The sequence below is a fragment of the Crocuta crocuta genome, unplaced genomic scaffold, assembly GCF_008692635.1.
Source record: "Crocuta crocuta isolate KB4526 unplaced genomic scaffold, BGI_CrCroc_1.0 scaffold162, whole genome shotgun sequence".
Classification (NCBI taxonomy): domain Eukaryota; kingdom Metazoa; phylum Chordata; class Mammalia; order Carnivora; family Hyaenidae; genus Crocuta; species Crocuta crocuta.
The window spans coordinates 2,325,731-2,351,719 of NW_027529433.1; the positions used below are offsets into that span (position 1 = coordinate 2,325,731).

Here is a 25,989-nt window from a genome sequence, read left to right on the forward strand (position 1 = left end):
ATTCTGGAAAATAGCGTGGGGCTCATTTTTCCACTCACTATGTGACCCTTAATCAACTTTACTTTGATGGTTCTTAATTTTCTCATTAGTAAAAAGGCCTTAGAACTTTAATAAATCAGTCAATATGTCCAGAAGATGGCTGATCAAGGTAATCACTTTCTCTCCCCACTGTTTTCCCACTAAAAATCTCTATTTTCTAAGAAAGATGAGGTCAACTATCATTAAAAGGAAGCAGCCTTACCCTACCCTACCCAAAAATGTAAAGCACCACTTACAGGGCTATTTTCACCCAATAAATGTCATAATTTTGCATTCTAATACTAGTTTTGAGCTTTGCATCTTTTAACTATAATTACTTTACTTAAAACACTGGAATAAATGGGGCACCTGGCTGGCTCAGTCAGTAGAGCATTGCAAATCTTGATCTAAGGGTCATGAGTTCAAGCCCCACGTTGAGCATAGAGCCTACTTAAAAACAATAACAACACTGGGAGGAAAAAAATGTGTGACAATGTGAAGATAAAATAAATCCAACCAATTATACCACTGTCCTTCAAAATTGTGATTACATTTTCATTTTAAGAAAAGAAAATAAATTAGATATTATGAAATTATTTAATTTTCTTTTATTACACTGAGCATGATGTTTATTTCCTAGGGGACTCTCAAGAAAAATATAATCCATTACTTAAGCCTCCTGTGATAATAACAACTCCTTTTTGGTAAACACTTAAACAAAGCAATCTTGAGACACCAAACCCAAATCACCTATTATAATTATCTAAGTTTTAAAAGGAAGTGAGTGCCTGCAAAGTGATGCCATATCAGTAACAAGACACAATCAAGATAGTTTTTCTTTTAACTCAAAAATATCTTGTCTCTTTTTTTTCATGGTATGCACATGGGAGGCAGCAATACAGAATTTAGGGTAGAACAGGGCCTCAGACAGAACTATCAGAAGTAACAGAGATAGCAAAATTAAGATAGATTTTCTTTTTACTCTGCCTTGGGATTACATCTAGAATAGTACAGATGGCCATCAAAACAAAATCCTTACAGCCCGAGATACAGGTTTCTGTATCTCCTAGCAGGAGGGCAGTTCCTACTCATTCAAGTGTCACTCGGTGTGCTCAAAAGCAAGGAGGTCTTGGTCTGTGCACGAGGTAGTTACACATACAAGGTTGGACATTGGTGCTAATGGAGTGACTTTGTGTAAGCTTCTACCAAGCTCAAAGTGACATCACAGGGGACAGAAGGTGTGTTTGGGCACCAGCTATGCATAACCAGTCAGGCACAAAACTAAAGTTTGTAACTGTATTCACTTCGAAAGTCAACAAACTGTATGTATTGCACATGTGAAGTGGCGCTAGGGCTTAGGAGCTTATGACTTGGCTGCAGTCTCCAATTTACATATCCTCATTCTAAAGCAGGTAGGACTTTCAGGGCTGTCTAACCTTCAAGAAAGTACTTTTAAAAAATGGATACAAGTAACATATACTACTTTGTGAAGTATTAAAGTAAGAATCCTATGGTAGAAAATTAAAATAATTCTAACCCAAAAATGTGAATTTAAAAATTATGTCACGGGGCGCCTTTGTTGCTCAGTCGGTTGACCATCCAATTTAGGCTCAGGTCATGATCTCAGGGTTCATGAATTTGAGCCCTGCATCAGGCTTGCTGCTGTAAATGCAGAGCCAGCTTCAGACCCTCTGCATCTCTCTCTGCCCCTCCTTGCCTCTCAAAATGAATAAATACTAAAAGAAGTTATAAAAAATAAAAATTAAGTCACGATTTGGACCTTTTGATTTAATACTGCATCCTTTGTTTCAATCTTAGCATCACACATTTTTAACTACTGTGGTTTTAAGAAACTGTACTAAATCAAAACCTTATAGCACTGAACGCTTAAAGAATCTTCACCCTAGAGCTTTAAAGTGATCCTACCTAAAATGTTTTTAAATTTGACCAGTAATTTAAAATATTATCATTCTTTTATAATTTATATTTTTCTGTAGTAATTATGGCACTAGTATAATGTACTCAGCCTTCATCTAATACAATAATTGGTAGGTTCTAAAAGTTGTACTATAGGGATGGTGCTAATTACACATATTACTTATCATAAGAGAAAAAATTAATGTTATTTATTGTTTAGGACAAATAGCTCAGACCTAAAAAGAAAAAAACCCACATTAAAAATGCAAAGAGAACAAAGATTTTCTTAGTTTCACATAACTTTCGTTGAAAGATATAATAGGAATTTGGACTGTGAACAACCAAAACAGGGAGAACAGGGAACAATTTGGTCAACTTCAAAATACTCCTGAAACAATTTCCAAATTTGGAAACAAAAAAGTATGTAACACAAAAGCATTAATACAGAGAACTATGGCACATAGTCAATGATATAACTTCTCATTTTAAACTACAGTTTCCCTATTGATCACCTTAAATTATAGGATATATTTTGTTAACCAAATAGAGAGAGAGTGTGTGATGACAGCCCTGGACAAATCCACATATAAGCAATAGGCAAATGGTACCATCGAAAGACCAATTGATTCATGTCAAGTGTCTTTGAAATGTAAATATATTTCTACAGTCAAATCTGAGTAATGTGATTCATACCCAACTGGGAAGATGTTATACTTTGATCCAGCCTCTGACCCTTAGATACATCTCGCTGTCGCAACTTTTTATATATTACTTGAAAATCTCAATAGGCTTTTTTTCCTGAATGAAAGCATATGTAACAGTATAAAAAACATTTTTCTATGCTGTGAATCAATAAAGTATGAATCTGAAAACCCATTCTGATAGTCTTATTATTTATAATAGCATATCATGAATTACTGCATTACTGTCAAGAAACATATTCACAAAATGTAGCAGAATCCTACTGGAGCAATATTTTATGCAGGGCTTTATGTTCTCTACCAATTTGATCTTTATTAAAATGTAAGGGAAAGGATTATCACACTTACTTAATCATATGTGGCACAGTAACTTTGGAATTCTCTTCAAATACTATAGTCATTAAACCATTACACCGTATATTGTCCACACACTGTGAAATTAAAAAATAAACAATTACAACCCATATGGAAACCTAGGCAGAGCATATATTCTCCAAACTGTTTATAGCCATGAAAACAATTTAGTGTCTTATTTCATCTGTGCGTGCACACACAGCAACAGGTAAACATTGTACACTGATGAACAGATTCAATATCCACTTACCAAAACTGTGCATTTGGCAAATACCTGAGGATAGAGATAGGGGCTGTATTTTCCTGGAATGTGTTTCCTAAGGACACTGGCCACAATATCACATCATCACAATTCTCTGTCAGTAGCTGCACTGATTGAGAGGTCTGGACCTTCTGACAGTAATTGCCTCTGCTATATTCATTCTCTGCCCAATGGTGGTCTGGGGCAGGCTGAGTAGAAATAAGGTCTTTCTTGGAGGAATTAACCTTCTGTCTCACTAGCAAGCTCTGTGCCTGCTTCTCAGGTGTTTTTTGGGCAACAAATTCCCCTATTTTACTAGTTTCTCTAGCAGTTTCTGTGGCGCCATGTTGATTTGATGAGGATGCATTGTGTAATTTCTCCTGCTTCTGGAATGCATAAAGCCCTGTTTATCTTTTCCTTTTTTTATTTCTAGGAGGAAAACTCGGGAACTTTTGCTAATTTCCTCTGTCCTCTTTATTTATTCCTTCTCATTTAAAATTTCCCTTTCCAATTAGAGAAGGGTTAGAGAAGGATTTATTTTGAATTACACATACTCCTTTTGAACAAAATAGAAAATGAAAAAAGATTTAAACAATTTGTAAAATCAGAAAATATTTTTAGTTACTAGGTTACCATGTAGTGATTTATGATTGTAGTTACATGGGAGAAGAGGTTGATTGGTGTTGGGGGGCGGGGGGATTGTAAAGAGTGCTGTTTGAGGACAGGGCTCACACACAGACAGGGAGGGGAGAGACAGGTAAGTGCTCTTTTACCCCACTGGCCTTCTTTTCATTCTTAAATGTGTTTCTAAAGCACAATGAAGATGCCACTTGGGTAACCAACACAGGAAATAAGAGGACAGAGACGGTGTTTGATGAGAACTGTGGAAAGAACAGTGTTCCTTCAGTTTCCTTTAACATTCTAAGCAAATGGCAGAGTTACAGGAACAACAGCTTTAAGATGATTTAGGATTATAGTTTCCATGTTTAAATTTTTCTGTTTGGTTCTTTGACAGATCAACATGGTCTATTTTAAATAGTAATCTTTTCTTTTTCTTCCCTTCCTTCCTTTCCTTCCTCCTTCTCTCTTTCTTTCGCTCTCTTTCATCCTTCCTTCCTTTCTTCCTCCCTCTCTCTCTCTTTCTTTCTTTCTGGCTTTGTTATATTTTAACCATTCTTATTTCACAGTCTTTTCCAAATTGTCACCAACAATGTTAATTCTATCATTCACTGTGCTTCTGACTCTCTTATATACCAACAAGACTTGTAATTTCTGATTTTGAGCACACTGTCATGAGCCCTGAATTGTAGAAGTGACGCTAATGGAGTGACTTTGTGTATGCTTCTACCAAGCAGTCTGACAATTTAAAGAGTCTCAAAAATTGCTTTTACATTAATTCTTCAGTTTGGATTTTTCACACCATGTGAATATTATACATTTAAATTTCAAATCTATAGGTCGGAAACACATTCATTTTTTTCAAAGCAGATTTTTTTAAAACCCAGAACCCAAAACAAACTTCCTTATCTATTTTTCGGGCCAATGGGAAGAGTTCTTGAGTTCTTATTTCACAGAGGGGATCCTCTTCCAAAATCTAGGCTTTAACCAGAAAGTTTAATTCCTTTAAGGGGCCAAAGACAACCTCTCACTTCCTTTAGTTAAAACTCCTTGGGATTGAGACCAATACTCGATCTAAAATCATTCCCAGGTTTCTACATCTTCAGCTTATAAGCTTTCTGCTCTAACTTTAAGTTTCTTTGGTATTTCTGACAACCAGAGATTTCCTTTTATATCTGTAAATGTCACCAATGTATTCAAAAATTTCTATTACACTGATTTTAAAGATTTATTTATTTATTTAAGTAATCTCTCAATCCAAGTGGCTTGAACTCACAACCCCAAATCAAGAGCTGCATACTCCACTGAGTCAGCCAGGCACCCTCTTACTGATTTTATATGTTAAGCACTTCTGTTTTTGTATCTAGAGGGGATCTAAATTAGCTCCGTCCTCCACACCACCAGAATTGGAACTTGAGATAAATATTTTAGATCCAAAAGAGATGTATGTGACTACTTTGGACGATCTCATTATCCAGTGTCATCTCATTCATAAATCTTTCTGATTCACTGGGTGAGGCATTAAAATTATTTTCAATAGAAAAAAAGAGAATTTTCACTTACACTCAAGTTTCAGTAGAACAAAACATACATGCAGTCTGAACCACAACTCAAAAGACCTGTGTAATAAATAGCCTCATTTCCTAGAGTCTTCATACACAAGGTGCAGTGACAACATGAGTGTGAACAAACAGAACTCTTCGGGGCTCTGGATCCACCAGCTCTATTTCAACAAGAGTATCCTGCTTTTATCTTACTTCTATTTGAGACTTTCAATAATGCTGCACTGAAGAATGGGTTCTCTTCCATAAAAATTTAGACTATGAGTATGTGTATGAGTATATTTATATTGGAAGCCATGGTATTATTCATGTTCGTATAAGCCTGTCTTTTAATTGTGCTGGGGAAAAGTGACTGAGCCCTGGGAAATTAATATACGTCACTCACTCAAGAAGAATCATGATAAGCAAGGTATCACATATCTTTAAAGATGTATCAAATTTATATGATTTATAGTAAACCTTGAAATTAATAGGAGTAATAGAATAACATGTATGTTCACAATAGGCTCAGGTAGTTTTGATGCAACTTGTCTTTGGACAATTGTTGACAATGACTTCTCCAGCAAAGTCTTTTGAGGATCTTGCTTAAGGCAATACCTGTTCAAAGGTCAGTAGTCTACTGTGTCACCATGCTTTTTACCTTCTAATACTTCTAAGTAGTAAAAAGAAAGGTTAGATTCAATTTTCCTCTCTTAATTCACCTTTGATTCCAGAGAAGTTATTTTAAGGAGAAAGCATGGGAGAGTGCTATGGATTTGTCTACACAAGGTATACATTTTGACACATCTGCCCAAACCAAGCTCAGAGGTGAATTTTAATTCTACATTTTAGTTAATACCCATAATTATAGAAAAATCTGTTTAGTACACCATTATGTATGACAGGAAGACAAGCATAAATGAATGCACTATATTGAAATGAATGGTCGAATCCTCAGCCTCAAATTTTTCCCTATAAATAGATGAAAAGGAAAGAATTATTGGTCAAGACTATTAGCCATTTGTTCATTTTGTTGGAAGTGCCAACAGTTAATTATGGCCTTACTGGTGTAAGTAAAGGTGTAATTAATCATTCAAGCAATTGTTACTTCTAAAAATTACAGCTTCAGAGAAAGAGGCCTGGCAAAACCAAGTCTTAATTTTTGTAAAGAGTTCTTTATGTGAAACTGGGAATGTATCAATACTCAGGAGCTACTTTACTGTCTTAAATAAGAGCTATATGTGATTAGTGTAACATGGTATAACAGCTTAGCAAGGTGGCTTTAAATCAAGTCATGAAAAGAATTAAGATCTACCAAAATATAAAGTGACAGAAATAAAGTGACAAAATAATGGAGAACCTATTCATAATTTGAATTGAAAGGAGATGTTTATTTCTCTAGTCTGTAAGGATAGATCCAAGGAATAAATGTCACTTTGGCATAAACAGCCAAGAAATAGAAATGGTAGAAAATGTTAATCTCATTGATAAATATAGAAATGTAAATTAAAACCACTAGAGTATCATACCACTTTTCCATTACATAGGAAGATGTGATAAATATGACAAAACTCAACCTTGGCACACAACTTAGAAAAAATTTGTACTGGTATCTTGCCAATGATGTAATGAGATGATGAGTTACAGATTTCTTGCATTTTGGCAACCTGTCAAGTCATGAATAGTGAAATCGTGGAAGCGATCGGGTCCTCTGTACCAACCTTATCCTCTGTGGGGAAGATATGCCAACAAGGACTTTAGTAGGGGAAGAAAGTCCCTGCTTAATAATGTTTAGCACCATGTCACATATTAATGCTAAAATGTGGAATATATCCAATTATTTAGGAAAAGCTGGAAAAGTGGTATGTTAATGTGGTAATGTGTGTGTGTGTGTGTGTGTGTGTGTGTCTATTAGAAGACAACAATATGAAGAATCTGAAGGAACAGAGAAAGATGTAAATGAGGCAAAACGTGAAAATGGTGTATATATACACTGAGAACCAAACTGTAAAATTATTTCTGTATGGTAGGATTGTAGGGGGTTTAGAGATGGAAACCACGAATTTCCAGGGCAGAGATTCTCCAATTTAACTGTGCAAAAGTGATCTGTGGACCTCGTTAACCCTGGGCTGGGGAGTATGGAATGTGGACTCAGGAATCTACAAGCTTACAAAAACCCTCAGGCAACTCTACTATAGTTATCTGTAGAAATACTTTGATAAACATTAATTTAGTGTGCTGGGTGTTGGGAATATTTTTAGTTACTTTTTATGACCATATTTTTACAAATACATAATAAACTATTAAATAGTACCTTTTCAAGCATTCAGTGGGCTTGTCTTATTAAAAATGAATCTGTCCAGAGACATATTGGAAGACTGACAAATAGCATCAATGTATGTATAGCATATAATTTCCCCCATAAAATGAAAATGCTTCAAGCAGAAAACAAAGCCAGCTGAGATGGGCTGCCTGGAATCAGGCTAAGCTCAATCTACAGTGGAGTACTCTGTCCCCACCATCCACCAATCAAACCCTGCATCGGCAAAATCGCTAAGTATCTCAGAACACTCACCACTCAGCCTTTAGTAGCAGTTGACACGTGACCACTCCCCCCTTGGTACACTTTCCTCACTTTACTTCCAGGACACCACACCCTCTTGGCTGTCCTACCACACTAATGGAAACTTCTCAGTCCTCTTGCTGTTCTCTATGACCTCTCAGTCAGCACATGGCCCTTTTCTCATTGCTATCTATACTTACTCTCTGGGTGGTTGCAATGCTCTCACAACCATAAATGCCACCCAACTGACACAGACTCTCCCACCTGGACCTCTCCCCTGAATGCTGGACTGCTGCTTACTTAACAACTCAATATTCCATTTTTATTTAACAACTCCATGCAAATGTCTAGCAGCCTTCTGAAACTGAACATATCCAGAGTAAGCTTCTGATCATTCGCCGCAAAATTTCTTGTCCCAAAAGATTTTCCCATCTCTGTTAATGACAACTTCATTCTTCCCACTGCTCAGGCCAAAAACTCTGAAGATATTCTTAAATCTTCTTTTTCTCTCATACCACAAATATAAGCCATAATAAAACCCTGTTGGTTTAACCTTAAAAATAATCCAGAATCAAAAGCTTTATCTCCAACTCCATTTCTGCCACTGGTCTGAGCCTTCAAGACCTCTCACCTGGATTATCAGAGTAGCCTTCTAACTCATCTCCCCACTTCCACTTTTGTCCTCTGCTCCCAGTCTATGCAGGTAAAACAGCAGGTAAAGAGATCTTTTTAGGGGTGCCTGGGTGGCTCAGTCGGTTAAACAGCCAACTTCAGCTCAGGTCATGATCTCACGGTTCATGAGTTGGAGCCCTGCATCAGGCTCTGTGCTGAGAGCTCAGCCTGGAGCCTGCTTCAGATTCTGTTTCCCTCTCTCTGCCCCTCCTCTGCTTGTGCTCTGTTTCTCAAAACTGAAATAAACATTAAAAATTTAAAAAAAAAAAAAGAGATCCTTTTAAAACTGAAGTCAGATGATGGAATTCCTTCATCAACCCTTTAATAGCTTTTCATATGAATCAGAATATAAGCTAAAGCTCTTTCATTGGTTTAGGAGGCCTTCCCTGGTTGGACCTCTGTTACCTCTCTGACTTCCTCTTTTCCTATTCTCCCTCTCACACAATCCATTTCAACTACACTCACTTTATGCCATTCATCAAAATATGCAGTGTCCTTCTACTTTAGAGTCTTTGCAATGGTTCTTCCCTCTGTTTGAAATGCCTTTCCCTTTATCATATATCTATAATGGTATTTCCATCACCTGCTACAGTCTTTGTTTAGATGTCTCCTGCAGCCTGAGGTGACCACCATTTTAAAACTGTACTGACCCACACCTACCCCCAGTAACACAATCCTTCCTACTCTGTCCTATCACCTTCTAACATAAAACAGTATGTACTTAATTCAGTACATTTATTATTTTCAATCTTCCTCACACTAGAATGTAAGCTACATAAGGTCAGTGAATTTTTATTGTTGTTGTCTCTTTTGTTCATGACATATCACAGGTGCCTACAAAGTGCCTGGTATACAGTATCACTGTATAAATATATTTGTTGAATAAATGAAGTAACACATGTCAAAGCCATACAACAACAGGCTCCATTAAACACGATAATTTCATGAATTATATCACTGTCATTCAAAAAGGTAAACTTTCTGTTGGCTTTACTCTCCAATTCACTTGTAGATACCGTCTAGTAGGATTTAACATATTAGTGTAGAGAGTTGGAAAAATATGAAGAAGTTGTATACTTCTGCCTCAAGATGTAGTCTAATAGACTCAGTTGGATGCTTATGGCAGACAAAACATTGTATCCTTTCTTTAAAGAAAAAAATACAGTCATAAAATCATCCATGCACACAAGGGTCTTTTGTCCTTAGCAATGCCTCACCGGGCACACTAAGGAAGGTCATTTAGAGCTTTTATCAATTCTGTACATTAGGAGCCCCAATTACATCATAAGGTAGAAGCTGAAAGCAGCTGGAAAAACACCTTTGCCTCCTTATATTCTCTCCAGTCTTCCTACTCATCTTGGCTTCACAACACCTACAAAACTGTGTTTCATTAAGTTGTCCACTTCCCTTTCTTCCCTACTGGCCTGCCTTTCTATCTCATTGAGACCAGAGACCATCACCATATCTCTGATATCTACATGATACCTGGCAGAAACATTCATAGAATCAGTGAATCATTCAGAATTTCATTAGGCAAGAGATGCATTACAGAGACTAAAGTATTAATTCATACAGCACAGAGCTAATGAAAGTTTTAATAAATCACAAGGATATAATTATGCAAATATAGAAGATCCCATGTTTTCATTCCTTTTTTTTTTGGCCATAAAAGAAGTGCCTTTACTTCAAGCTATTTATTCACCATCAAAGGAGTCCTGGGGATATATAAGTAAAAATCTAGCACTTCTGTAGACTATGTTGAGAATGCTACTAAAAGACATGGATTAGATATGACTAACAAAACACAGTTGTGTATCTTTGGACAAACAGACTTCCAAAACTTAGATTTCTCACCTGTGAAATGAAACTGATATTTCTGTTTACCTTCAGAATACTATTATAAAGATCAACTTAGATTAAGTCTGTGAAAGTTCTTTGACATATCAAAATAATTAATTTTGCCTTTCCTTGTCTATTTTCTCTCAGTTCTCAGTCACTCAGAAAAAATTAAGTATCTGAAAACTATGACATAGCTCATATTTTTACCTAAGTTTTAGATACAAATTACTATGAGCTCTTAAGAAAAAGACAAGGTGGGGCACCTGCGTGGCTCAGTCAGTTAAGCATCCAGCTCTTGGCTTCAACTCAGGTCATGATCTCATGGTTTGTAGGTTTAGCCCACATCAGGCTCTGTGCTGGCAGTGCAGAGACTGCTTGGGATTCTCTCTCTCTACCCCTCCCCCGCTCGTGTGCTGTCTGTCTCTCTCTCAAAATGAATAAATAAACTTCTAAAGAAAAAAAAAAGAAAAGGAGAAGGCAATTGAATTTATAGTATATGCTTTTTCCATTTGCCCTAGTCCTCCTTGAGTTAACAACTGGAAGATAACTACCAAGCCTTCTTTTAATATTATCCTCACATGAATATTTTTATCCTATATTGGCTAATGGAGTAAACATCATGTGGAGCTTGGATTTAGGAATGTCCAAGCCCAATCATGACTAGTTTTTATATATTTCCAATTTCTGAATAAATGCAGGAATCCCTTAATTGGGCATTATGGATGAAAGAAAAGTAAGCAAATCTGTTTCCTAATTTCTTAATTTCTTTGATGTGATTCTTTAATTTGGGATTTCTCATCACAGCCCTTGTTAGCTGTTTTTGTATCTCTCACAATTCTCCCACCTCAGAATCAAGCAAAAGATAATCTAGTAGGGGTCACTGGAGAATTATTACTAACAGGGCAATTTTAACATCGTTCAACACAAGTGATTACTTTCACGGCTTGCGCAAGAAGGCTCAGACACTAAAACGCAAGTCCCACCTTCAGGTAAATTTTAACTTTACAAAGAAAGACAAACAGACAACAACAACAAATGATCCCAGCTAGCAAGATACACAGTGGTGATGGCAGTGACCACAGCAAACAGATATTTTTGTTTAACAAAAGTAACATAACTACAACTCTTCCCCCCAAATTTATGATGTGAAACAAACACACACGTATGCAAACAAACGAAATCACAACTTGTGGCAAGCGCCACTTGCTTACCTGACTTATGTCACTCGTCCAGGCAGCTTTCTCCTGACGTGAAGGTGCCAACAGGACTACAGTGAAGGGGGCTGTGTCAGGAGGCTCCACTACTATTTTAAAATCCAAGTGTCCAAACACTTGCCCGGAACCTTTGGCTTCAACACATGCAAACCAAACAATTAGATGTGGATACAAAAATATGAGTGATAGCTACTTTCACAGACTTCTAGAAATATGATGGATGCCCGTTGAAGTCCAGAATCTTACTGCAGCCACATGGCACTTCTCAGGCAAGAGGAGGCCATTACTAAGCTCATAAGTGGACAAAGCAGCTGAGATCAATAGGCTACTCAAGACTAGGATCGCTGTTTCCTACTCATTTCCTCTTTTCCTATTCTTTTTTTTTTTTAATTTCCATTATCTGCAGAGTTCCAACAACTCCCTAATTTAATTTCTTCTCTGTCTGCCACTGAAAGGTCACTATCATGAGACAAATTTAATAAAATGTGAATTCCCAAAGATGGTTTTCACAAAGCTCACAGGTTAAATGATTCAACAGGACTTTTCATACATGAACAACTTCAGGGAGTTTATTCTCAACACCTCTCCTGCCTCCTGAAGCAGCTTGCCTTAGATGTTAAGTAAATAAAAACCATAAGACCTTTTTATTCTACCATAATTCTAAGAGACAGAAATGACTTACAGTCATCATCACTTGCATCAGGCTCCTCAATCAATGTACATTCTATTAGAGAGAGAACCCCACCTGTCTGGAAACAAACCAATTTTTCATTAAAAGGCTGACAGTCTAGAATAAGTTGGGAAGTTCAGATTTATAAACCTTATGTTCAAATTGCCACAGAAGAAAGCACAGCAATTCTGCATCACAAATAATTTCTGTAGATTCCGAAACTACAATTAGCTGTGTAAAAGTAATTAAACTCATTGAACTTCATAATTCTTCTGCCCCAACTCCCTTCACTCCTTGCTATAAATTTAGCAAGTCAGCCTATGGAAGACTAGATGGCTCCTTGAGAATGAATGCAGCTGGGCCCACGAAACATGAAGTGCTTTAAGAAGCAGAAAGCCATCATCCTGGTGTTGGATAACAGTTCTTAAGTACTAATAACAAAAGATAGAGATAGGCAAACTTTTCTATAAAGGGCCAGACAGTAAATCTTTTAGGCTTTGCAAGCCATATCTCTATCATTACTCAAATCTGCCATTTTAAAAAGTATGAAAGCAGCCAGATAATATACAAGCAAGTGAGCATGGCTGTGTTCCAATATAATTTTATTAACAGGCAGCAGGCTATGGGCCATGGTTTGCTGACTCTTGGTATAGAGCAAGATAAAATAGGATTTAGCAAATATTATATCAATATAGTGTCATGATTTAATAAGATTTTTGTAGCTCAGTATCATCAGCAAGTAATTTTTTCTAGGTTATGATTTTAATCACACTTCTTTATGGAAATGGACACTTAAATTTCTATTATTTTGGATTCAATTAACAACAAAATACATTTCAGGCTTAGCAACTGTACATCACCTCACTGTGCAATTGTGACAATCTGGGTTTTATGATACCGGATATGGAAAAGTCGTAATTAAACTAACCTCAATCCCTCTTAAGTGCATGGAACATAAATGGAATAGTCATGTAAAACTCATACCTTGAGCAGATGCAGCTTTCCTCCTGAACTTCTTGTACAAATTAAAAAGTGTTTTGTAAATAAGAAGCACTGTCTTTCTCCTTCTTTTTTCAAAGACAATGAACCCAGGCGAACTTTACTAAGTTTCCCCCTCTCAACAGAAGGTACTTGAATAAGAGAACCTGGTGATCACAAAAGTGAAGAATACACAGCAATTAAAATTTTGTCAAGTGAGAGCTGTTCTTGATGCAATAAATTCTAGGACCTACTTCTCAAGATACCAAGGATGTATCTGATGTACCATTGGAAGTAAATCCTCTACACTCTGAGCAGAAGAGACAATGCATTGTGTTTTAAGGGCCAAACTAATTCCCACTATTTTTTGAATTGCTTATTGATTTCAGAGAGAGAGAGAAGCAGAAAGAGAGGGAGAGAGAGAATCCCAAGCAGGCTCTGCATGGTCTGCTCAGAGCCCAACGCAAGGCTCGATCCCATGGACGATGAGATCATGACCTGAGCTGAAATTAAGAGTTGGCTGCTTAACCAACTGAGCCACCCAGTCACCCCTAATCCCTACTATGTTTGTAAAACACTTCACACTTGATTATTAATAAACTGTAAAATAAGTTTGAAAGAAGGCCAAATTGAATTCAAAGAACAAGTTACTTCTGTCATCTGTCCCTTAGTGATCTAATGTCAAACAACTTATTTATTTAAGAATAAAATACATGGAATGCCTGGGTGGCTTAGTCAGTTAAGCGTCTGACTTCAGCTCAGGTCATGATCTCACAGTTCATAAGTTCAAGCCCAGTGTTGGGCTCTGTGCTGACAGCTCAGAGCCTGGAGCCTTCTTTGGATTCTGTGAAACCCTCTCCTGCTTCTCCTGCTCCTCTCCTGCTCGTGCTCTGTCTCTGTGTCTCTCAAAGATAAATAAAAAACATTTTTAAAAGCTAAAAAAAAGAAATTTAAAAAAGAAAAATATATTGTATAATTGCCTATAGTAATAAAATAACATAGTAAAAAGAAAGTGGAATTTATTTTTCCTAAGGCACTGTAGGTAGACAAAGAGCATATTAATAAGAAATAAAATTTACAATGCATGTATATTGTAAAAATAAACAAATTAAACAATTCAATGCAATTTAGTTAATTTTTAAAGGACAGCTATTTCAGATTATATTTAAATTATGTGTGATAAAAATTTGGAGAAATTTAAATGGAAAACAACTCATAGAGTCTATACCCAGAGCATTCCTGTGAACAAAACTTGTCTTCCATTCAACGTGAGAAGCTCTACATAGATTTTATACAAGTTCACCCTAATAATGATCTCCCTCTCCCTACCAAATAAAATTCCAATCTAAGTTAGACAGCAAACCCCCAAAAAAATATTATTAGGAAAGATTCTTGTCAATACCTTGACTTCTAAAATAGTGATATCAGTGAGTTTGTGATATTACTACTATTTCTTCAATCTATCACTACTTAAAATGCAGCCGTACAAAGGCACATATCAGTTTCATTAGAACCCTTAATTATTAACAGGGTCAGCACTAAAAAATGAGATTGCAGGCAACTTCATTTTCTTTTCATACATTTTCTGTTTCCTGATCTTTTTTAATGGTCACAGATCACTTTGATAAGTGAGGAAAGCCCCACTAAAATTGTTTGTTTGTGTAAAATGGTAAAACTACGGCTGTGGGTCACAAAATGTTCGTGTTAGCACATGAATATTCCAAACAGCGTCTACTTTTTAACAGAGAGCTGAAGTTGGGGACACGGGTAGATGAGGATGGAGCCTCCGTGTGAAGATTCCATCTCATCAGGTGAATGTTTAGGTGGGACTGCTCGGCAGAGGCAGAGCAGGCAGCTATTTGGGGATGTAAAGAATAGCCCAGAAGTAGTCCTGGGGGAGGCCGTGGGCCTCAGGAACAAAGGGCACGAGAAGGCTTGACTCCACCAAAGGGAGAATGAGAGCAAAGAAAGGAGGTGAGGCAGTTAGGAGCAAGCTGTCAGAGAGCACAGGCAGCAAGTAATTAAATTTGAAGAGCAGAGGAGGGGTGGGGACAGCAAAAGGCAGAATGCCCATAGAAGTAAATGAGTGAGTAATAGCAGAAGGACTGTTCTCATGGGGCTCATGGGGTGGAATCAAAGCCAGAGGAGCTCTGTCGGGGGACTTGGTTTGCCCCTCATTTCACAAAAGGGAAACTGAGGCTTGAGGGGGCTGAGCAGCCATGTTAAGATCACACCTGAGTGAGCCACACTGCCAAGAGATGGCAGTGGATTCAGCAACATAAACACTGACACTTGGAAAGGGATGGGATGGGAAAAAACCGTCCGTTCTAGCTTTGCCATGGGGAGTCGTGAGATCAAGTAGGTCAGAGTGAAAGAGTGGAGCTGAAGACCAATGTCCTGGTGGATAAACAGGTTCAGGAGTCATTTTCAGAAAAGTTATAACCAAGTGTGTGAAGATTCAATATAATGTGTTGTTAAGTGCTTCTGGCATTTAATAATTTTGTAGATCAGTAATTATAGAATACGTTAGCTCATATATTTGAAATACTGTGGCTTACAACTTTGAGGTACAAAAAATGTTTCCTTGTCAATGATACACTAATATGTTTAATCTGTAACTGTTCATCTCGTATATTTAGTCTATACAGAAGTCTATACATCAGAATTAAAAGTGAGGAATTTCAACACTATTGTTCGGTCTATAAAATGATCATCCTGGAAAAAATATGTTAAGTGGGTGTTTTTATATTTCATTTTATGTTTGACCTGGTGTTTCAAAACAATTCTAAGACTTGAAGATTCCTCTCTAGTTAGTGCAAATTAAATAAATATTTTGTATTAGTCATTCCTCAGTATCAGACCATTGCTATGACACAGTCCCTTGCATCCCTATCAGTCAACCTAATAATTGGGGTCAATTTACAACAAAACCTCTGTTATTTCAAACACTAAATTCCCAAAGATAGGTATCCAGGACTGGCTATGCCCTTATTCTTCATTCCATTCAGTAGTGAAAAGGAATGATGAGCAACTTCCAGGTTATTGGCTTAGGCATTTGAGAAAGTACAAATATTTGTAGCCACCATGCTACAATTCCGAAGAACACTGCTACCCCAAAAGGACATGACCGTGAATCTGGGAATGGCTAAGGTACCACAGAGGTCCGAGTCTGCATTCTCAATGCATTTTGCTCTGATCAGTAACCTTCACTTAATTATCCTGATTCACATTTCCACAAGATGTTAGCTATGCATAATGGGTTTTGGGCAAAATGTTAATTTAGAGTGCCTCATCTTCTACTAACTGTTCATATATATTTTATGTTATTGAAAAATAGAAATTCATTCCAAAATTTAGATCTTGGTCTTTTAATTTATGTCATACTCTCACAGGCACGAGTCTAGATGCTTTTGCGGGCATTAACTCATTAAATCTTCATCATGACCCTAAAAGCTAGGTGCTATTAACTCCAACCTAAGGAAAGGAAACTGAGGCAAAGAAAGGTTAAGTAAATTGTGCAATACCCAACAGCAAGGAGGTGGAGGAGACAGAATTTGACCTCCAGTGACACAGTTATACTGTCTTCCTATTACTGCCTCAGACTCTTACACTTCAGTTCAACAACCTTTGAGTATCTTTTGGAACATAAATGACATTATCAGACGACATTATGATACAGTCCTTTGCATCCTGCTCATCAACTGTTTAATGATTAGAATAGATGTACAATAAAACTTCTATTACTTTAATCACTAAATTCCCATAGATTGACATTCAAGATTATCTGATGCCCCTAGTTTAAAGAGGCCTTTCCGATGACCTGAATGACTCATTCTTTCTAGTCCTCAAAATAAACATTCATTTAAAGTTGAAACCACACATATATTTGTGCATAGGCGCGCGCGCGCGCACACACACACACACACACACACACACAGAAACATACCTCATACCATCCCTAAAAGTAAATAACACAAATATGAGCAGCCAATTAGCAATCATTTGTAGTCCATTTCATAGGAAGTGGAATCTATCAAAGTTTAAAAGAATAAAAAACCCACCTCAATGGGTTTTGAAGTCTTTTAAGGGTATGTAGTAAAAATGATAATAGGAGCAACCAAAGCCAAACAATGTAAACTTCCCATATTATATGCAATTGGATTACTTTCTACTTTCAGATTAAGGTCTTAGTTTTTTAAAGTCAATTTTATTGAATAATTCCTAAACACACCAACCAACCAAAAATACAGAAAAATACTGTAAAGGCAAATCATTATATCAACACCAATACAATAATAACATCAGATGTATTAATACCTGACAGAAATGCTCTAAACACATGGCACAGAAAAAGCAATAAATAACATCTGGACATGAATCAAAGGGAGACATGGCTCATGAGTGTTTTTCCGCCAGGTGCATTGAAAAAAAAGACTTATTCAATATAGTCAACCTTCCAGCATTTTTCATTATAGATGTTTTTTCAAACTTAGATAAGAGCAATCTCAGTTTATAGAAATAAATGTTTATGCATAATACTTTTCAATCAAAAGCCCTTGCAGAAATAGAATGCTAGTTACAGAAACATTTATTTGCATTCTCGCATATTATACAGCTTCAGTCAATTAGTATTTTTTCAGTGAACTCCAAATGCAAGAAAAATACAAAATAAGACATCTAACAATCAAGACTTCAATTCAACAAGTAATTCAATTTAATCCAATGCCCATCTTTCAGATATCTATAATGGAAAACAACAGATAAGGCAGGAGAGAATTCATAAACACTCCCCTTCAGAGTTACAATTACTGGCAGAGACAGGCATGCAAACATGTATCTATAATACACAAGAGGATGAAATACATGCATCAGGAGCAAGGGGCATGAAACCAGGAGGAAGGTAAATTCATTCTAACTGGAGGGAAGGGGAGAGAAAGAGAAGCGGAACTTTGTAAAAGGCTTCCTAAAGGTGTCTGACCTGAGCCTGGAAGGCCAAGCAGACCTTCAATAGGCACGGAAGGGATGGAAAAGGGCATTCCCAGTCCCCAGGCTGGGGAAAGCACACGTGAAGGCACATAGGCAGGCAAGTGCCAGGAAGGCAGAAAGCCAACACTGGAATACAGTCTCTGCGGAGGAACAGAGGGGGAATTAGGAAGGCCTGATGCTGTCAGCCTTATATTCCACTATATTTAAAGGAAAATTAGTATCAGAAGCCAAAACTGAGAAAAGTTATCATTTCCTAAAATAAACTTCCCAATTTTAACATATGTGTAAGTTCTCTCTTTATAAATAAATAATGGAAAATAGAACAGCACGTGTGAAACTTTTTTAAGTATTCTGTGCAAAAATTTATGTGCACAGCACAAATAAGTCTTGTTCGATGAGGTAAAAAGAAATTTTAAGCAGTATATTTTGGCAGGCAACAGAAATGCAAATATCTTCACATGTAATTGGCACGTTCTTAACCAAAACTACATTAAAGGTTAATCCTGGTTCCAAAATCTATGTGCCACTGCTCACCAAATTCAAAATCATAAAATGTGTGCAATGTATTGTCTCAAATCAGTTCCATGGGGCATGTTCCCTTCCCTCAGAACACTTAAGCACTTAAAACAAGAACTCTGGATGAGGTTCACTCTGTGCACTTTGCAATGAGGGCCCTGGAGGGAGGTGCACTGTTAGGCTGTTGCTTCTCCATAGTTTCAGGCACAAATATCTTCAACACTTAAAAAGCTTAACATACTGGGGGATGCTTGGGAAGCACACATCCCACAAACAGATACATGCACCATTACAAAAGTGTGGCAGGGGTCAACAGACATTTCATTTGGCAACTAGAGTTGCCAACTGAATCAAATCAGATCATGTGGGGCTGATCCAGAAGTGCTGATGAAGAATGGGAACAAGAGACAGCTGTTTTCACTTCGGACATTGTCCCCACCACTATGTGAAAGGGCTTTGAGCAAGGCAAGTTTCTCCTGGGCCTTTGCCTGTATATCGTCGCCACCTGGCACTGCCACTCTCATCGGCCAGACCGATCTTTCCTCCTTGGAGCTGTAGAGAATGTCTGGTCCACTGAGGAGAAGTGTCCAGTCAGAATGTAATTTACTGTCCCACTCGTGCTTTACTATTATTGTGTTGCTGTTTTTCATGGCCCCTGGAAAGAAACAGCACAAAGGTGGGCCTCAACCACAGCCTCCGTCAAGGCCATGGGGGTGTCCTGCATGAACAGTATCAATGACACAGCTACATCAAACCTGCTCCGAAATGCTTTCCGGGATCTGGCAGTGATAATGTGGCAGTCGCAGAGATGACTAAGATAGTGGGTCTACCAAACAAGGACTTACCTTGGCGGATGAAAGTTTGGCTGGTGTCCAGCAAAATATCACAACCTTCTACGATCATTCTTTCTATGGCAAGGTTCTTCCTTATGTTTTCAGTGTCACTCACTTCATCATGCATTATCCTATCAGACACAGCACAGACAGGTCACAGTAAGAGATATTTTTTATAACCCTAACAGGTATGCAAAGAAGAGCTCCCTCTGGGAAGCTCCGTTTTGAACTTGTATCAGTATAACAGAGACTGTGGGGAGAGCACACATCCAGACTTCAGCAAGCCATGACCCAAACCAAAGCCAGTGTACATCATGATTCTAAATGACAAATGGGTCAGCAACCAATGAATACCCTGGGGAATGCAACAGGAAAGCAACAACTTATTTTATGAACAGCAACCTTCATTGAAACTAGGATGTCATTTCTTAGAGGTGGAGCAAATTAGAAAACTTTATACCATTGATTCCATCTAAGCTAAAGGAACACAGATGTAAATAATTCCCTGAAACATTGAAAAGTCACTGAAAAATCCAAAATATACATTCTTTAACTTCTTGCCAAATATGAACACAAAGATTCCAATAAAAGTCATTTTCCTATTACCCCGGAAAGAAACATAAACCCAAATACACCTATAACCTCAATTATATAAATTCACATGCCATAAAAGCATTTTCAATGATATATATTTTTCTTGGTTAAAATTAACATGTATGGTGATTCAGTACCATCTGAAGAGCTAGCATTTAATGTTCAGGTGAATTTGAGAAGCTGGACTGTGTCTTGCATCTTGTTGCCTAGACATACATATTGGGTTTCCACAGAGACTAACTTGCTGCTTTCTCTAATCGACCTTTATTATAAGTTCTCCACATACCTGGACAATTCCTCTAGTTTTGACTTAGCAAACTCCAGACTTTTCCTTTCCACATGCTCATGGGGTGTATGAGCTAGAAGTTCGTGAAGTGTGATGATATACCTGGGGATCTAAATGCAAAGGCCACATGAGTAAGAGGTCAGGAGGAGTAACACTGGATGCCACTCTATTGTGCCATCATCATGTCTGAGAAACTCATCTCTACTCTTACAGTTCTTTAGAAAAATTTTTTATGATTTTATTTTACTTTTGAGAGAGAGAGAGACAGAGTGCGACTGGGGAGGGGCAGAAAGAGAGGGAGACATAATCCGAAGCAGGCTCCTGGCCCTGGAGCTGTCAGTGCAGAGCCTGACATGAGGCTTGAACTCACAGACTGCGAAATCATGACCTGAGCAGAAGTCAGATGCCAAACTGACTGAGCCACCCAGGTACCCTATACTTTTACAGTTTTGAAATGAAGCACACTTCAAACTTCACACACACACATACATTCACCAAGAACACACAAAAAGGAATAAAATATTATGTTCCAAAGAAACAATTGTTTCTTTAGGCTTTTTAAATATAATCATATATTTCTTAATCATAAGTTTTGGAAATTGGTTCATGGGGAAACACAAAGCTATTTTCAAATCATGTGAGTCTGTATGTTAGGTATATTTGTTCAAAAAAATTTTTTTAATTCATAACCCTACTACAATGTTCTGTTAGATTTAAAACTTGGGAGATGAAGGGGCACCTGGGTGGCTTAGTCGGTTAAGCGTCCGACTTTCACTTAGGTCATAATCTCACAGGTCGTGGGTTCGAGCCCTGCTTCGGGCTCTGTGCGTACTGCCAGCGCAGAGCCTGGATCCTATTTCAGAGTCTGTATCTACCTCTCTCTCTGACCCTCCCCTGCTCACGCTGTCTCTCTCTCTCTCTCTCCTAGAAATAAATAAAAATATAAAAAAAAAAAAACTTGGGAGATGAAGATACATTTGCCTTTATTACATTCTTATCCTACTTTACCTTAATTCATCCTTCTAGAAGTAAAAAATATTATTTAATTATTTACTTGTGCTTTTGCTTATGGATAAACTATCTGAATTCTGTCAAAGGCATGAACTCCACCAGGCCCATGAAATTTTAATAGAACATAGTAGAGATTTAACTCAAGTTATAGTGATTCTACATAATTATTTATTTTTTTAATGTTTATTTATTTTTGAGAGCATCAGAGAGACAGAGCACAAGTGGGGGAGGGACAGAGAGAGAGGGAGACACAGAATCCGAAGCAGGCTCCAGGCTCTAAGCTGTCAGCACAGAGCCCAACGTGGGGCTCAAACACACGAACCGCGAGATCGTGTCCTGAGCCAAAGTCAGAGGCTTAACCAACTCAGCCACCTAGGCAGCCCTCTACATAATTACTTTTAGTGGCTTACAAACTAAAATCTTTTAGAAAGCTGGAGCAGTGAGCTTAATTATAATACCAACATGCATGAACAACAGGCACCATAACACTGCCTGCTGTGGGTCAGACTGGAGCTCAAGGTTTGCATGTACACCTAAACCTCCAGCAACAAAAGGGGTATCTGCCCAATTTAAAGAGATAAGCAAACTAAGTGAGAAAAGGTCTGGTAACTTGCCCAAGATGGTGTCACAGTAAATGATGGAGCCAGCCATGATCATGGCTCTGACCAATGCACAAACCTAAGGAGTCTCTTCTCTGGGGACTGGGGTCTCACTCAGCCCTTGAAGGGACTTCTAAGAATGAAGAAAGTAAAACAGCCTTCCGAGGTACTATGGCTAGCTCCTTTCATTGGGTGCTGAGGTGCTGGCACCTCTGCCCATGGGTCTGCTGTTGCTCTCGTGCAGGTGATGGCCTTCACTGGGTTACTAACCGATGTTTGCTGAAGGCTTATGTTTAGGCATGAGCACAAAGGCAATGCCATCAGCACACACATGGCTCTGCAGCTGATACTCTTGGGTCAGGTCCTAGGTAATGTCATTATATTAAGGTTTTGGAAGTTCACACAGACAACTTATAGGAGGGAGACCCATCCCTCTGTAAGACACGTGGAGGGCACTTTCTGCCTCTCCATCCCATAAACCTCTCCGGGTAAAAGCTCCTGGGATACATACACTTTCAAATATCCCTTCTATACAGTGCCAAGAAGGATAACAGTTTGCCTCTAAGTCAAGAGTCCTATAAGAAAATCAAGGCAATCAACAGCTAATGTACTAAATTTTTCATAACAAAGAAAGTAGGAGTGGGAGAGCCTGACACTTATAATGCATGCACTGAAAACCCACAAAACTAAGTTTAGTCAATAGCTTCATGATCCTCCCCCATTAATTAAATCTATTTTAGAGAGCTTGTTGGCTAAGATTCAAGTAGATGGGTTTGAAATTCAGAAACTGGCCCTTTCTACTTTCTGCTGGAAGAACAAACAAGCCTGAAGCTGCCAAAAAGCAGGGAAAGGATGTTCTGCAGAGAAGTGGACGGCTCTCCAAAGAGCTCATCTGTATATTCAAGAGCTGATTATAAATTTATTCCCCCCAAAACCCAAGAATCACAGTAAGAACAGTCTAGATGGATCATAATGCTCCTTCCAATTAGGGGACAATACTTGTCACTTTATAGACATTAATTAGTTTGCTTGCCAATTACAATAAATAGGTGGCTAGAGCCGCAAAAGGCTACTTTCTGGAGAACATCTAACAGCACTGTTCTTGTCAGGGGCAGATTTCATGACTGAATTATCTGTGGACTTATGAGAGACTGAAGCCAATTTAAACAGTACCAGTCGAGACACTGCCTTTGCTAATTAAAAATTACATTAATGACTACATTATTTTCCATAACAAATTTCTTGGCAACACCTAGACGACTTGTCTGATAGTTCAATTGAGGATAAATTTACTGTATCAGCCAAATTCGACAACTCCTCTATATTTCCATAGCTCAACATAGTATACTAACAAAAACAATTGACTTAATTGACAAAGAGCCCAGAAAAAGGTTTACACATAGACAGACTAAAAGCTGCCAATCACCTCTCTTCCTCTGTGCTCAACCTCTGCCCCCATATCTAGACTCAAGAAAAAGCCTGATCAGATGTCCCCTGATGCCATGAACCAGCATACAGAGGGAAGCAGAAATAGCTAGACCCCCTATGGGAGCAAATATTTTCACAACTATTTCACCTCATTTGTGAAAGGACCATAAAAGGAACACACGGGATAGAATGAACCCAGTAAGAGAACACCTCCAAGCTTCAAGAAAGCGCAATTTTCCCCTGAGTGGTCCATAGGGTCACTCATAGGGAGAAGGCAGGAGGAAGAGATACCAAGCGAACAAGACAAAGAAGAGGGACCAAGGAGAATGAGGCTCTTAGGCAGCACACTCTGATAGCTTCCTCTCTTGGTCTATTCAAAATAGTGATAGGGCAGCAAATAGATTAAGAGCTGTTCTTCAGTTTATATGTCATGCAGTTTGGACTGATTCTGCCTAAATTCTTCAAGTTTGAGGCTTCTCCTAGAAAAATGGCTCCCCAAAGCTGAGACCTTTGGTTACCCTAGTCTGGAAGAAGCCAGAGAACCTCAACATTTGACCCTTCAGCTAAATGCTAGGGTTCGGGGCCACCACAGTCTTGGGATGGGGCTTCCTAGACAAACAGCAGGCTCCTTTACCACCATAGTGTTATTGCCCCAGGATCACAGCCAGACAGCTAGGGCTCTGGGAAATAACTGGGGCTCAAGTCCTCAGTTTTAAGAATAAGATACAGAGATTTATATTGGCTCAATTATTCTCCTCAATGCCATGACTGACAAGTGAGCAAGACATCTAGGTCTCCTCAAGATTTGTAGTCTGATGGTCCTTTCCTGACATTATGGGGATTCCCTGGGGTCAGTCAAATGCTGAGCCATTCTTATTGGGCTTAAACACCAAAGAAAGGAGGGAGGGTAAGAGAAGTGCATCTCAGCATTTTTAAGAAATCCAAAGGACTTTCCAAGGCCCTATATTCTACTGTGTTTGAACCCTCCCCTACAGAGCAAGTGCGATTCTGTCTGTTGCTTTAAAACAGTGAGAGAATGACACCAAGGGGAAATTTAAAAAAAGCCCCCGGGAAGACATTAATGCACCGTCAGAAAGGGAGCTAGTTGTCTCCCAGAATATTCCAAGTGTCTTTCACAACCATTCCTTTGAATATTCACCTGAAATAGAGTTGCTGAAAAGACACAGTTTAGGGTTTATAATCATAATCTGGAGGTAACCGCCAAAGACTCAAACAGAATCTCAGAACATTGCATTATATAAAATTTGTTTCACTATAAAAAAAAGCTTAAATTACAATTTTTAAAAGATAAAAAAAGCAACCTTTTTTTTTGCTTTGCAGTTTTTCTTGCAAAATATTTCTTCAGAGAGGCAAAAAGTTCAAACAATTCAGTTCCATGAAAAAACACAATAACATTATAAAGTTTCACTATATTTAAACTGTTTCAAATGCATCTTTCTGGTTTTTAAAAAATCTTACTAAACCTCTGTGGTGACTTCCAGGATCTCAAGGAGGATTGACAAACTTTAGGACAAACAATTATGAATCAGATCAACATTTCTTTCTGACGCTACACAATGGTCAGCCAGGGTCAGCAGTGCCTGAGCAGGGGGGCAAAGCTCTCCACAGAAGCCCTAACACACATGATTAGGAGAATCGGTTTACCACATGACAATCTGGAGGCCTGGCCAGAAGCCCCATAAATTCCACAACGAGAACACTCAATGCCTTTCCAAAAGAGCAGAATCGACACTTTTCAAAAGAACAGGAGATTCAATTCACATTTGGGCCTCCTCCGTTCTCACACATGGACTCTTGATGGTAAAGCTCTAGGTACAGGTAAGATCACAAGTGTGCTTGATCCCTCCAGGTGCTCTAACACCCAAAAGTGGATGTAATGACAAGCCCCAGCCTCAATGCAGCAGCCTGACTAGGGACCAAGAGTCCCCAGATGCAGCCAGTGGCTCCACACCCTACATTTTCATAGGCTCTGTAACCCAGGACGTCCTCCTTTGCTCTCCCATGTTCCAGACAAGCTCAAGACCAACTTCAACAGCAATTGTAATGGTGCAGGGAGGATGGGCAGGGAAACAAAGACTTTCCCAGCAGTCATTCCACCCCTCAGGAGCCTTTTATGCCACCAGCATATATTGGAACGTTTGCACAGCATCCTATTTCTGTAAACCTGAAAATATTTTTAAACATGCTGGAGGAGGAGACTCCATGGAAGAAGTCTGTGTGGAATCTTTCTGTAAAGAGAAAACTGTGCTACTTTTCAAAAAATCATTCCTGATTTAATTGCTTCAAAAATGCCTGGTTTAAAAAAAAAAAAGTGCCTGATTTTCTCCCATATGCTACACAGAGGGAAAATGTGTGGCATAAATTTGTTTATCTCAGGGTCAAGCTCAGG

The 25,989-nt window shown here is 38.2% G+C and overlaps 1 protein-coding gene across 2 annotated transcripts in view; it reads right to left on the bottom strand.

Moving 5' to 3' along the window:
• RASGRF2 (Ras protein specific guanine nucleotide releasing factor 2) overlaps positions 1 to 25,989 on the bottom strand; it is a 236,307-nt gene that overhangs the window by 106,567 nt on the left and 103,751 nt on the right. For both annotated transcript variants that reach the window (XM_077759868.1, XM_077759867.1), the window contains exons 8-13: positions 20,542 to 20,651; positions 19,674 to 19,792; positions 13,333 to 13,493; positions 12,361 to 12,427; positions 11,676 to 11,812; positions 2,985 to 3,067 (exon numbers count right to left, since the gene is read on the bottom strand). In XM_077759868.1, the coding sequence (XP_077615994.1) occupies positions 2,985 to 3,067; positions 11,676 to 11,812; positions 12,361 to 12,427; positions 13,333 to 13,493; positions 19,674 to 19,792; positions 20,542 to 20,651 (677 nt within the window). The remainder of the gene's footprint in view (positions 1 to 2,984; positions 3,068 to 11,675; positions 11,813 to 12,360; positions 12,428 to 13,332; positions 13,494 to 19,673; positions 19,793 to 20,541; positions 20,652 to 25,989) is intronic.